Source organism: Lepus europaeus, chromosome 5 (genome assembly GCF_033115175.1).
Source record: "Lepus europaeus isolate LE1 chromosome 5, mLepTim1.pri, whole genome shotgun sequence".
Lineage (NCBI taxonomy): Eukaryota > Metazoa > Chordata > Mammalia > Lagomorpha > Leporidae > Lepus > Lepus europaeus.
Genome location: NC_084831.1, coordinates 14065329 through 14079753, shown reverse-complemented (window position 1 = coordinate 14079753; position 14425 = coordinate 14065329). Strand labels below are relative to the sequence as shown.

General features: G+C 64.7%; 1 protein-coding gene across 1 annotated transcript; it reads right to left on the bottom strand.

The window, feature by feature from the left end:
• Positions 1 to 9396: 9396 nt before the first annotated feature.
• PLA2G2F (phospholipase A2 group IIF) lies at positions 9397 to 13506 on the bottom strand. The gene is made up of 5 exons (XM_062190034.1): positions 13391 to 13506; positions 12764 to 12816; positions 11142 to 11286; positions 10125 to 10234; positions 9397 to 9608 (listed from the first exon to the last, which is right to left on the bottom strand). Exons 1-5 carry the CDS (start codon positions 13504 to 13506, stop codon positions 9397 to 9399), a joined length of 636 nt encoding a protein of 211 aa, XP_062046018.1.
• Between the last annotated feature and the right edge of the window lie 919 nt (positions 13507 to 14425).

Genomic DNA, 14425 nt, shown 5'->3' with positions numbered 1-14425 from the left:
TGGAGGTCACCAAAATGTGGTGGCATGGCCCCTTGTCCCTGCCCTCGTAGGCATGGAAGGAGAGAGTCAGCCTCATGTATTAATGACGGAGAGCTGTTCTCTCAATCCTCTGCACACCTGGCTGAGCCGCTGCAATGTGCTGGACCGCGGGAATCCACAGAGTTGAAGAAAACCAACAAAATTGGTGTAAAGATGTGGGGAGAACCCTGACAGCCATTGCAGCTCTTAGGAGTCAGGACTGAGACAGGGGCAGAGGCGAAGGCAGAAGGGGACGCAGAGGGCCTGGGAGCCAGGGCTGCTGGGCTCTGCCCACTCGTGTGCACAGTCACACGGCCTGTAGTCTGCTGGTTCCCTTCCCCACCCGCACACGTGCAGGGATTTGCAACTGCAGACACGGAGCCCGAGGTCAGCAAGCGTGAGCCACCTGTAGGGGCGTGGTTGGAGACGAGCAGGCCTGGAGCCAGGGTGGCCAGGCCTGAGCCAGCGGGCACCTCCCTCCCTTGGTCCTGACCTCAGCAGAAACCAGCCCGGGACTGGGAAGCACTGGCTAGCACGGTGGAGGGAGAGAGGCCAGGCTGGGCTCCGTGTGAGGCACAGGTATCCCCGTGTGAGGTCCGGGACATCTCTTCCGCTCCCTGGGCCCCAGCTGTAAGACAGGCCCATAGAGGGATGGTGTTGTGTTTCCCCGGGTACGTGGTGTGGCGTGAATGTCTGTCCCTACCTCCCGCCCCTTCAGCGCAGGAGGGCAGCCCCACGGCTCTATGTGAAATGGTACAAGGAAGATGGAAACTTGATCCAATTGTGGTGCCTCTGGGGGCCCTTTGGGAAGTGACTGGCTTGGATGTTTACGGCGGAACTCCATGACTGAATCCGGTTGGCTTTGCAAGGAGAGAGACTTGGACAGACACACGCCCTGGCTTGCCATGTGACTTTGTGCACGCTGTCCAGGCTCAGCCACCGGGAGCTGCCTGAGCCAGAGCCACGCGCCTCCCTGAGAAGGTCAACTTGCCCGGGGAATTTCAGTAGACGCCAGGCCTGGCCCTGTGCTAGGCATAGGGGAGTAAATGCGTAGCAGACTCCAGGAACTCTGGAGACGAGGGGGATGGAGGCCCCTGCGGAGCAGCCTGGGATATGCTGGACTGGGGCCAGCTTCAGGACCACCCAGGAGGGTCAGGGAAGGGGCCTGGAAGAGGCAGAGAACTTGGGACGGCCTGGGGAGGGGGTGCACAGAGGGAGGGAGGGAGGGAGGGAGGCCAGCTCCACACACGCAAAGGCCGGCTCCGCAGCCACCCCGCCTCTCCCCGTCTTGGCGGAGGCCCCTTCTCCGTCTTGGCCCCTCCAGGCCAAAACCCTGAATGTCAGATTCTTCTTCTCAAATCCCACATCCCACATCCCACATCCCATCTGTTGCCACTACCTTCAAAGTATATCTAGATGCCGTATTTATAAAGTGCATCAGGCAAGTGTTTCCATGAAAAAAATAAAACGGGGGGGGGGGGGGAGGGACAAATCTAGAATCTGGCCGCTTCGTATCACGTTCACTGCCATCTGCCGTCGGCACCTGTTCCTGCAGCTTTTCCTCACCCACCCTCGGCCCCTCCGTCTCAGGTGACCCTGCCCCTCCCTACTCACCCTCCCAGCGCCACCCCCAGCCTTGCTGTAGTCCTGGGCTTTTGCAGACCTCCTGCTGGTACATCCGGTCCCCCGTGGCCCCCAGGCTGGCTCTAGCCTTCCCCACTGGGCACACACTGCTTTCCACTGATGCTCCTGGCCTACGGTCCGTCCCCTGCCACCCCCCGCTGGAATAGCCACACCTGGGCATCCACTCTGTTCCTCTCTCTGGCTTGGAAATGTGAAGGAGTTTGCGAGGAGCTCAGGGTAGGGCCCGTGGGACGTGGAGGGCGGTGCTGAGAGCCAGCAAGGGAGACGAGGGTGGGACGGTGGGTCCTGGAGAAGCCAGTGGGTGGTTCCTCTGAGAAGGCTGCCCTTGGTCCTGGGAGCAGGAGGGGTCGGCAGGGTTCCCAGTGACGCATCGCCCTCCACCTGCATGGCCTTGATCTTTGTTTAAGATTTATTTGAAAGGCAGAGTTACAGAGAGGCAGAGGCAGAGAGAGAGAGAGGTCTTTTATCCGCTGGTTCACTCCCCAAATGGTCGCAATGGCTGGAGTGAGGCCAATCCAAAGACAGGAGGAGCCAGGAGCTTCTTCCAGGTCTCCCACGTGGGTGCAGGGCCCATGACGTGGGCCATCTTCCACTGCTCTCCCAGGCCAGGTGCTACGCCTGTGGCCCTGCCATTCCTAGGCTTGTCCCTTCTTCAGAAATCCAGGACTGGAGAGACTTGGGGCTGCGGTGACCCGGGGCTGCTCCCATGGGTTTAGTGCTGCCAAGCAGGGAACCTCGGTTCTGGTCCTGGCTGGGCTGGGGAGCCTGGGGGGCGGGGGAGGGGCTGGAGAGCAGGCCTGGCCCGGTGAAGGCAGCAGGAGCCAGGACGGCGTCACGTGAGCGTCTCGTCTCTCCGGGCCTCAGTTCCCCCAGCACCCGGAGCAGCAGGTGCTTGGGCGCCCCTGCCCCTCACCGAGGCTCTTTCTCACCTGCTGTCTTGCTGGCCACCTGGAGGTCCCCGGAACTGCGCATCCCTGAGCCACTGAGGCAAAGGCAAGCCAGCGAGGGCCAGCGACTTGTTGCAGGCGGCCAGCGGGCGCACGATGGGGCTGCAGCGGGAGCCGGGTCTGACTCTGGTCTCCTGTCCCCGGCCAGAAGCTCTCTGTGGAGGCAGTGCTACAGGACCGTGGTCGTTGGCCTGGCTTCCCGGGGAGGCAAAGCTCACCGGCGTAAGAGGGTCAAAGAGATGACACGGGGAAGCTCCCACACAGCGCTCATCCCACAGCAGGTGCTCAGCGAATCTTACATACTGGGCCCCTGCAGCAGGGGGGATGACTGTACCCCGCCTCTGCCCACCGGCGCCTTGGTGCTTGTCTCTGGCTTTGCTTTCCTGGCCAAGGAGTGGCGGCTCCCGGGCCCTGCTGAGACCAGGCCGGGCGAGGCTCCTGGCTGTGATTTGGGGGCCACACCTGCCCAGGGAGCCCCTCTCTCTGTCTCCTCCTCCCTCGTCTCTCTCCTGCTCCCCCTCGCGCCACAGAGCTGCTTCTGCCAGGTTTCCAAGTTGGGGAGATGGTCACAGGCACCCCACGGCTCCCAGCCGCGCCTCCTCCTGCCGGCCTGACCGGAGGCCCTGCCGCTCCACACGCGAGCCAAGGGCAGTGCCTGCTCCCCAGGCCCGGGGCTGGGGGCCGTCTTGTCCCCAACTTTCCCGAGTCCTCAGACCCTCCCATGAACACTCATGCCTTACCCCACGGAGCGAAGGGGCAGGGATGAGACTGGGGCATGAGGGGACTTGCCGGAGACCACGTGGCCTGCGAGTGACCAGCCAGGTGCCACAGTCTGTGCCATGGCTTGGCAGGCTGCTCCCTCTAAGGCCAGGAGGTGACCCTGGCCATTTCCGTCCTGGGCCTCCTCCGCCAGGTGTGCAGCAAAGCGCCTGTGCTGACACACAGTGTCCACCAGGTGTCGCCCACGTGCAAGACAACAGCCAGGCCCTGAAGGAGGGGCCTGGGAACTGGCAGAGGGGAAGGAGGGGCCAGGAGTCGCCAGAGACTGGGATGGACCTGGGTCTGCTCAGAGCCCAAGGACCCCCGCCAGGGAGGAGCCCCTCAGGCCCTAGTGTGGAAGACCCCCAGGTTTCAGACTTCAGCAGGAGTCCCGAGAGCCCAAAGGCCTCCAGGTTGCCGCCGCTGGGGGTCCCACCTCGAACACAGGACTCCTGCTCCTAACTCCCCCCTGCCCTCAGCTGCCTTCCCAGCTCCCCACAGCCCCTTCGGGGCACCCCATGCTCTGTGCCCCCCAGTGTCCCCCCACACTCAGTGATCCCCCCACTGTCCCCCACTCCCACTGTCCCCCCACACCGTGTCCCCCACACCCACTGTCCCCCACTCCCACTGCCGCCCCACTGTCCCCCACTCCCACTGTCCCCCACTCCCACTGTCCCCCCACCCAGTGATCCCCCCACTGTCCCCCACTCCCACTGTCCCCCCCACCCAGTGATCCCCCACTGTCCCCCACTCCCACTGTCCCCCCACCCAGTGATACCCCCACTGTCCCCCACTCCCACTGTCCCCCCACCCAGTGATCCCCCACTGTCCCCCACTCCCACTGTCCCCCCACCCAGTGATCCCCCCACTGTCCCCCACTCCCACTGTCCCCCCCACCCAGTGCCCCCCACACCCACTGTCCCCCACTCCCACTGCTGCCCCACTGTCCCCCACTCCCACTGTCCCCCACTCCCACTGTCCCCCCCACCCAGTGATACCCCCACTGTCCCCCACTCCCACTGTCCCCCCCACCCAGTGATCCCCCACTGTCCCCCACTCCCACTGTCCCCCCACCCAGTGATCCCCCCACTGTCCCCCACTCCCACTGTCCCCCCACACCGTGTCCCCCACACCCAGTGTCTCCCACACCCAGTGTCCCCCACTCCCACTGTCCCCCACTCCCACTGTCCCCCCCCACCCAGTGATACCCCCACTGTCCCCCACACCCACTGTCCCCCCCACCCAGTGATCCCCCACTGTCCCCCACTCCCACTGTCCCCCCCACCCAGTGATCCCCCACTGTCCCCCACTCCCACTGTCCCCCCCACCCAGTGATACCCCCACTGTCCCCCACTCCCACTGTCCCCCCCACCCAGTGATCCCCCACTGTCCCCCACTCCCACTGTCCCCCCACCCAGTGATCCCCCCACTGTCCCCCACTCCCACTGTCCCCCCACCCAGTGATCCCCCACTGTCCCCCACTCCCACTGTCCCCCCACCCAGTGATCCCCCCACTGTCCCCCACTCCCACTGTCCCCCCCACCCAGTGCCCCCCACACCCACTGTCCCCCACTCCCACTGCTGCCCCACTGTCCCCCACTCCCACTGTCCCCCACTCCCACTGTCCCCCCCACCCAGTGATACCCCCACTGTCCCCCACTCCCACTGTCCCCCCCACCCAGTGATCCCCCACTGTCCCCCACTCCCACTGTCCCCCCACCCAGTGATCCCCCCACTGTCCCCCACTCCCACTGTCCCCCCACACCGTGTCCCCCACACCCAGTGTCTCCCACACCCAGTGTCCCCCACTCCCACTGTCCCCCACTCCCACTGTCCCCCCCCACCCAGTGATACCCCCACTGTCCCCCACACCCACTGTCCCCCCCACCCAGTGATCCCCCACTGTCCCCCACTCCCACTGTCCCCCCCACCCAGTGATCCCCCACTGTCCCCCACTCCCACTGTCCCCCCCACCCAGTGATACCCCCACTGTCCCCCACTCCCACTGTCCCCCCCACCCAGTGATCCCCCACTGTCCCCCACTCCCACTGTCCCCCCACCCAGTGATCCCCCCACTGTCCCCCACTCCCACTGTCCCCCCCACCCAGTGCCCCCCACACCCAGTGTCCCCCACACCCAGTGTCCCCCACTCCCACTGTCCCCCACTCCCACTGTCCTCCCACACCCAGTGCCCCCCACACCCAGTGTCCCCCACACCCAGTGTCCCCCACTCCCACTGTCCCCCACTCCCAGTGACCCCACTCCCACTGTCCCCCATTCCCAGTGCCCCCCACACCCAGTGTCCCCCACTCCCACTGTCCCCCCACCCAGTGATCCCCCACTGTCCCCCACTCCCACTGTCCCCCCCACCCAGTGCCCCCCACACCCAGTGTCTCCCACACCCAGTATCCCCCACTCCCACTGTCCCCCACTCCCACTGTCCTCCCACACCCAGTGCCCCCCACACCCAGTGTCCCCCACACCCAGTGTCCCCCACTCCCACTGTCCCCCACACCCACTGTCCCCCTCTCCCAGTGCCCCCCACACCCAGTGTCCCCCACTCCCACTGTCCCCCTCTCCCAGTGTCCCCCACTCCCACTGTCCCCCACTCCCACTGTCCCCCTCTCCCAGTGCCCCCCACACCCAGTGTCCCCCACTCCCACTGTCCCCCTCTCCCAGTGTCCCCCACACCCAGTGTCCCCCACTCCCACTGTCCCCCACACCCACTGTCCCCCTCTCCCAGTGCCCCCCACACCCAGTGTCCCCCACTCCCACTGTCCCCCTCTCCCAGTGTCCCCCACACCCAGTGTCCCCCACACCCACTGTCCCCCCACACTCAGTGCCCAGGCACCCCTCGTGAAGGGGTGAGTTCCCCGCCTGCCCCACTCCCGGGCCGCAGGCTCCCAGGACGGAGGCCCCAGCTCGCTCTCGGAGTAGGGTCACAGAGCGAGTCCTGCGGTCACAGAGCGAGTCCTGCGGTCACAGAGCGAGTCCTGCGGTCACGGAGCGAGTCCTGCGGTCACGGAGCGAGTCCTGCGGTCACAGAGCGAGTCCTGCGGTCACGGAGCGAGTCCTGCGGTCACGGAGCGAGTCCTGCGGTCACGGAGCGAGTCCTGCGGTCACGGAGCGAGTCCTGCGGTCACGGAGCGAGTCCTGCGGTCACGGAGCGAGTCCTGCGGTCACGGAGCGAGTCCTGCCAGGGATTGGAAATCTTTTTCCTTTTTTTTTTAAATTTATTTGAAAGGCAGAGACAGAGGTAGAGAGAGAGAGAGAGAGAGAGAGAGAGGTGTCGTCCATCTACCGGTTCACTCCCCAATGGCCGTAACAGCCAGGGCTGGGCCAGGCTGACGCCAGGAGCCAGGAGCTCCTTCCCCGTCTCCCACGGGGGTGACAAGGACCCAGCCACTGAGGCGTCGATCTGCCTGTCAGGTGCACGCTGCCGGGCAGCTGGACCAGGGCAGAGCGTCCCGAGCTTGCCCCGGGCGCCGACACGGCCTGCGACATCCCCCGCGGGGGCAGCCACGGCGCTCCCTCCCGCCCCGGCTGTTGGACGCCCCGCCCTTCACTACAGGGGGAGCAGAGCGGCTCAGCTCAAAACGGGGTGGGGCTTCTTCTCCCCAGGTCACCCCGGGGGGCTCTGGGAAAATCCATGTTTTGGTAGCAGCTGCTACTGGTCTCTGCCTGCAACTGAGAAGGGGCGGAGCTGGGACCCGGACCCGGCTGCCCGCTGTGTTCTCCCACAGCTCCCACCCCACGTCTATATTAAGACGCGTCCTGCATTCAAACTGAATCCTAAGGGCGCTGACATTCCATCCTCCCCTCGCCCCCATTCACATTCTCACCCCTCCTCCGTATCAGTGGCTCTCATAACAAGCCCATGACACTTCAGGCCTAAGACATAGACCCATTTCACAGACAGGACAACTGAGGCTCAGTGTGTGTCACAGGCAGAGCAGGCAGAGCACACGCTGCGGGCTGGGGCCTTGGTCACTTGGTCACTCCTGCCAGTGCTCTGGCTGCCTGGGTCATCACTGGGGCAGAGGTGTGGGGGACCCTGCCCGGCGCTGTGACGTCGGCGAGTGGCTTTCCCTCTCTGGGCCCCAGTTGTCCCACAGAAAAGGGAACGGAACCACTCAGAGGTGGACGCCGGTGCCTGCGGCCTCAGCCCCGCCTCGGCCTCTCTCTGCTGGGGCAGGGCCATGGCCCCCAGGCTGGGAGCAAAAGGGGGCCAGACCTTGCTGGCCGCTGGGTATCAGGGAGCCTGCTTCCCCCAGCGCAGGAGGCCGGGAGGGGAGTGAGTGGCCACAGGGGTGTTGGAGCCGGCCAGGGAGGGCGAGTTGGGGTGATGGCCTGGGGCTGAGGAGGCTGGGCAGGGCCTCCAGGGCCCCCGAGCCTTAGCGCTGGCCTGGGCTTTGGGAAGGGCACGGCTGGAAGCCTGGGCCCTGCAGGAGGCCCTGGGCACCCCATGCCAGCTCCACCCTGGTTTGGGGGGGTTGGTTCAGATGGCCATGAGCTGGAGGTGGGGGAGCTAGGGTACTGGGAGCTTGGACCAGGAAGATCCCAGGGCCCGGCAGGCCGGGTCAGGCCCACTGGTGACCGCCGTGGCCTCACGCCTGGGCCGGCAGGAGATGGGTGCCGAGGGCCCCTGTCTCAGTACCAGAGCTGCCCTTGTGGGCTCCTGGGCCCATCCCACCTCTGCCTCCACCCTGCTGGGTCCTCCCGCCACCCCCGGGGCTCCGGCCTGCGGGGGCACTGCCAGGCCAGGCCCCACCAGGCCAAGCCTCCTGGTGGCCGTTCTCAGGGTCTGGGGCCGGCTGGGGGTTGGGGAGGGGGCATGGGGTCAGAGTGTCCTCAGGGCAGGCAGGGGATGAAGGCAGGAGGCGGATGCAAGGCAGGGCCAGCTGCATGGAGGCCATGGCCACCCTGGAGGTCAGGGTGGGCGGGGCGGACAGGAAGGCGCACCTGCGGACCTGGCGGCGCCTGGGGACTGGAGAAGCTGTCTGCTGCGGCCGGACCCCCACCTCTGCCCACCGTTCCCCTTGGCCCCTGCCCCCCAAGACGCCGTCCCCTGCCGCCATCCTTTTCTGCTATTCAAGACGGTCGCCCTGGCCAGGTCTCCCCCACTCCCGACTTCTCCCCTTTCCCGCTTCACCACCGGCCCTGCTATTTTCTGGAATGTTCTGCACAGCCTCCGGCCTTGACTCTCCCCTCCCCTCTTTGTGCCCCTCTTCACTGAGGTGGGTCCCAGCCCTTGGCTTCTCCCCCTTGGATGGGACTCCTGGTGTCTAGAGCTGGCCTGGCCTCTCCCTGGCAGGGACACGGGGTCCTTGTCCACTCCCCAGGGCCAGAAGGCCTGGGGTGGGCAGGGGTGTTCCTAGGAACCAGGCGGTGTTGCAGAGCAGGGTGGGGCGAGCCTGTTACGTGGGTGGCCTGTGAGGGCTGGGGGCCATGCTTGGGCGGGAGGGTCCCTGGCCACATGGGCTCTCAGTGCCTGGGAGCCTGCTGCGAGGCATTCTGGGTAACGGGGCTGGGACACAGCCTGCTGGGTCCTGCCCTCCAGTGCCACCTCGGCCAAGGCCAGGTGGGCACCTGCTGTGCAGGGAGTCCCTAAGCAGAGGTCACCCTGAGCCACGCTGAGGGTCAGCCTGGGGTCCCCAGGACCCCAGCCCATGCCCACACTCTATCTCTGGGCTCTTGGCCCTCGGAGGCATCCATGCTTGGCACCTGAGCTGGCAGCTCAGGGGCTGGGACCTGAAGTCCCCAGGGAGTCAAGCTGGGGCCACAACGGAGGCCCCACCCCTTCTCTCAGGCCTCGCCTTCCCCAGCCCCCAGGAGAGACCCCCGGCCAAGCCCCACACTTCTCACTGTGCCCAGAAACAGAGACAAGGGCACGGCCACGCCTAACGCAGGACCGGGGGAGCCATGGTCCTGCCAGGGCCCAGGATCTCCCTGCCCCCACCTGTTCCATCCATCGGGTCCCTAGCCAGCCCCGCCAGCCCCTCTTCTCTCTCAGACCTCCTCCAGGGGGCTAGGGCAGGGCAGGGGTGGGCAGGAAGCCCAGCCCGCAGGCCACCTCCTCAGGCGGCGGGTCATAGATGCTGCAGCTGGGTGTGCGGCCCTGGCAGTAGATGTTGAGGTAGCCGCGGTACTGATCCCTGTAGATCTGCTTCTGCAGGCACAGAACCACGCTCTTGTCACACTCGCACGTCTGCTTGTCACACTCGGTCTCGTTGAGCTCGCCTGGGGGGCGGGTGGCAGAGGCTGTGGGTAAAGAGCCGCCCCCACCTCCCCAGACGGGGGGGACGGGGAGCAGTGCCTGCCCTCTGGGAGCCCCTGGGCCAACCCCTCCCCCAGACCCCCCTCTGTGCTGTGACAACCCCTGAAAGCTGACTGTGCACCCTAAAACTGGAGAGGCAGTTAGGGAAACTGAGGCAGAAAGGGGGTGGGTCTGCCCAACTCACCCCGCCCCCTGCCAGTCTCTTTCTGCTCTCCCAGGCCCCTCCCTCTGTCTCACCCCGAGAGATCACTGCCCGGGAGAGAAAGGACTGGGAGAAATCAGTCCTGACGCTAACTGCTTATGCAAATTCTTAATTGTAAGCTAATATTAATTAGCTTCATATTACCAGCTGCATTTTAGCATGGGTGTGTCGCGCGCGGTATTTGGGACAGACTTCTACTAAAGCGGTGCCCGGCGCGCGCCTGCAGCCTGTGCTCTCTGGCCAGGCTGGGGGTGGCGGGGGCGGGGGAGGCACTCACTGCACAGGATCTCAGTGCTGTTCTCGATGGTGTAGTCGTAGTGGTCCACGTAGGGCCGGCAGCCTTGGTCAAAGACCTTCTGGTAGCAGCAGTCGTGGGCGTGGCAGCACCTGGGGGCAGCAGAGGGGAGTGGGCAGGTGCAGCCCCGGCTGATGGAGTCCCAGTCCCTCACTGCCTGGCCGTCAGACTTCAGAGAGGGGCAGTTACTCATCTGAGATCACACAGGTTCTTGCCTGGATCCTTGCTCTTTGTTCTCGTCCTTGGGGCTCCGGGCCTGCCCCCTGGAGCCCTGGATGTAGCCCGGGGGTGGGGGTGGAGCAGGTGGTCCATCAGGGGCCAGCGTGGGAGGGGGGCTCTGTGCCTAAGTCAGTGTCAGCAGGGCACTGGCTGCACACAGAGGTCACATCTGGATGTGCCCGGCGGCCAGGGAGGGGCAGAGGTGGGAAGGGTCAGTGGGTGCTGGCAGGAGGACAGGCAGGGAGGCAGCGTGGCTGCCCTCGCCTCTGCAGGGGCCAAGGCAGTCAGTCCACATGCATCTAGCAAGCTCCCAGCAATGCCAGACCTGGTGCTGGCTGCTGTTGGGGAGATAGGAGCAGAAGTCCAGTCTGATGGAGGAAACATAGCCCTGCCCTTCAGAGCCCCCTGCCCGGTGGGGGTGGCCCTCACAGCCCTTGCTCCATCGCAGAGTCCGCTGTGTACTGTCGCTGCCCTGTGTGCGTGGGGCAGGTCAAAGGTCCCTTCCTGGAGAGGGGAGGGGTGAGATACCCCCAAGCTAGGACCCTGGAGATGGGCCACCAGAAGTGGCCAGGACAGGTGGAGAGGCCATAGTCAGAGGGCAGGCTCCTGGCTGCTAACTTGTCAATCAAGTCCGGTCCTCCGGGGAGGAGAGATCGCTCTGACCTTCAGCTGTCCGCCCACCTGCTGCCCTTGGCCTGCAGCGGGATCCCAGATCTCCAGCACCTACCAGTCCACCTCGTCCATGGGCTGCCCATGGGAGCCCAGATCTCCGGCACCTACCAGTCCACCTCGTCCATGGGCTGCCCGCGGCCGCCCAGCCCACAGTAGCAGCCGTAGCCCACGAAGGACAGGATGGCGTTTCTGCCCGTGATGGTTTCCACCATGGACTTGAGGTTCAGCAGGCTGCCGTGGGCAGTGGACAAAACTGCAAGAGAACCAGGGGGTGTGTGAGGCCCTCGTTGGATGCTCACTGCGACTCTACGAGTGCTGTTGTCACCCCATTTCCCAGAGGAGGAGACTGAGGCACGGAGCACTTAGTAACTCGTCCAAGGTCAGGTGGTCAAGAAATGATGGAGACGGAATTCGGATGCCCTTGGCTGTGTGTCTGCCCACCCTTCCCAGGGGGCTGCCCAAGAGCCTGGCGTGCAGGAAGGGGCTTTGCAAATGCCAGTGCTGTCATGAACCACAGGGACTTGAACCTGGCTCCCCACTCCTGCTTCCTGGCCTCTGCCCCCCCAGGGACTGAGAGGCCCCACCACCGTCCAGAGCTGGTGCATAGCAGGATTAATGCAAAAAATTCAGTGTTATGGTCTCTTAATTAAGATACAGAAAAGCCTATGTGTTATAAGCCAATATTGGCTGTGGGTTGGAAAATGGACACACACGTGTATCACACACACACACATACATGTGCACGCACACAGGCAAAGCAATAGTGCAAGAATACTTCCTATCCCAGCAAAATCACTTCCTGGCACCTGCCGGGTCCGCCCACCCCAGGGACAGTTCCTCCTTGGTCCTTACATGTGCTGGGCTCTCTGAGCTGCCCCTGTGGCCTCCGTGTGTCTCCTGGGCTCAGTGAAAAGGAAGGCACCGGCATTCACACCCACCATCCGTCTCTGGGTGTAGCCACCACAAGTACCAGCAGGAGAGCTGCGCTGGTCCCATTGAATGGATGATAAAACTGAGGCTCAGAAATGGGACGGCTCCTAGGAGTGGGCGGTGTCCCTGCAGTGTCTCACAGTTTGCATGAGAAGCCAGAGAGCAATTCTGTGACAGTCCCCATGGCTGAAACACTCCGGCGTGTGTTGGGGGACGGAGGGGCTTGTGCCAGACTCAGATCCTGAGCTTCCCCCCATAGCCCCGCGGGGCGGCTGCCCCAGGTCCCCGGAGGCCTGAGCACCAGCCTTGCCCGTCCACTGCCTTCTGGTACCCGCACGCTGTCTCCCTCTCTGCACACACCCCATGTGCCCAGCTGGGTGCACAGGCTGGAGACACAACCACACAGCCACAGCCACAGCCACGGTGGGCTCACAACTCTGACATTTGTTTTGTTGGTGTGTGGTGCACAGGTACACACTCCCAGACGCTCATAGCCACCTACACACAGACGCGTGCAGCTCCCAACACAAACTCATTAACTCCGTCGCACGCACACACATACACAGCACCACACACTCTGTGTACACAAACACCAGCCAACAACACCGCTTTACGATGCTTGCTCAGCCCCCGCACCCTGTTCCCTCGAGGCTCGTAAATGCCGCCGAGGGCCCAGGAGGACGGGGAAGTGGAGGCCCAGGGAGAGGACGAGACTGGCCCAGGGGGTCTGGGTACTCAGGGAGGGCAGTAACACAGGTGCCCAGGTGGCAGGAGAGAGGCTGTGCCGAGCCTGGACTCACCGCTGCTGGCCAGGATGCTGATGGTCAGGAACTTCTTCATGCCCAGGCCGGACCTGAGAGAGGAGGAAGCCGGGAGCCTCAGTCTGTCCCCTGCACCTGTGTGGCCCCAGCCCCATTACTGTCCCCTGATGCCCTGGTCGATGCTGTCCCAGCCCTGTGATTAGCATCCTGCACCTGCCCTGCTGCTCCTGCAGGGACACACCCCAGGCTGGCAGAGCCAGGAGGCCCCAGCACCTCCTTCCCGCCCATCCTACTTCCAAGACAGGAAGCCACTGTCTCAGATCAGAGCCTCCCCAACTGCCCCCCACCCCTGATCTGCCATCCACTTGCCAGGGAACCCTGGCACAGAGAGCCACATGACCCAGCCTGGTGCTGGGTCTTGAACCCAGAACCTAGCGACCTGGGTGGTGGGCTGCCCTGCTCCGCAAACAATGCTGAGTGACTGCAGGCAGAGCGCTGGGCCTCTCTGGGCCGCAGGTGCCTCAGAAGAGCTGACTCGGTGATGCCTAAGCCTCTTCTCGGGCTAGAAAGGCAGAAACCTGTCTCAGTGCACCACTGAGCCAGCCCCTCACCTTCACCCCCACCCCTCTCCCCACAGGACCCCATCCGGGGGCAGCAGGCACTTACCTGGAGGTTCTCGGAGGAGAAGCGGCCGCAGGGCTTGGGCCCCTCCGCCCAGAGGGCTGTCTAACCAGCACCTTCTTCCTGAACCCTTTGTGGTTGGCCTGCGCCCCATCTGCCATGCTCTGGGCTCTGGGGGGCCAGCGACATAGGTCTCCGAGAATGTGCGGGGTGCTCTGAAGGCGGCGGGGAGCAGGCCCCAGCTTCACGCTGCCACGCACGCTGGCAGGGTAGTGCCCAGGCAATGGCCCTGGGCAGGAGGCAGGTGACACATATGCCCTAGAAAAAGGAGGCTCCGCCCCTGCCACAGCCCCGCCCTGCTGGCTGCAGAGTCCCCACCCCCAGTGCTCCGGTCTTGCCCAGCTGGGGGTTTATGCCTCTGGCCAGGTGTTGGCCTCTCCTCCTGCAGCTGAGAAGACCTGAGTCCACGGCCTCCATCTGAGAGACGCTGACGAAGTAATGATTGAGTGACACTTAGGAAAGCAACGATGGGGTCTTGCAGCGGGGAGAAGAGACCTGGCTCAACCCCAAATGCAGCAAGTCCTGCAGGTCGCAAGCATCAGGGGAGGAGGGAGAGGGGCTGTGTCCCCGCTGCCCTAACAGGAGCCTCAGCGCGGGCGGCCAGGGCACTCGGACGTCACTTGGGACACAGGGGAGACCAGGTATGGAGGATGGAGGGCGGGGTCTGCTGTCGCCACTTAGCAGGGTTCTCTCCAAGCTGGACAACACAGAGAGGAACACGGAAGTCCAGCCGGCACGGCCAGGGCAGAGGGGGCCCAGGGGAGGCTGAGGGGAACTTGCGGAGGGAGATCTCCCTGCATTCAGGAGGCGGCTCGGTGTGGACACGCCCGTGTCTGTGGAGGACCCCGCACCCACGTCCGGAAGGGGACTGCGTGCACGGGGAAGCAGATCGGTGCCCACGTCTGTGGGGCCACCCAGGGTGAGTGGAGAGGCCTGGGTATGCACAACCAGCAGGAAGCACCCCCCCCAACCAGCCCAGGGTCCTGTCTGGAGGACGGGGTCCCAGCCGGGCTGTGGCAT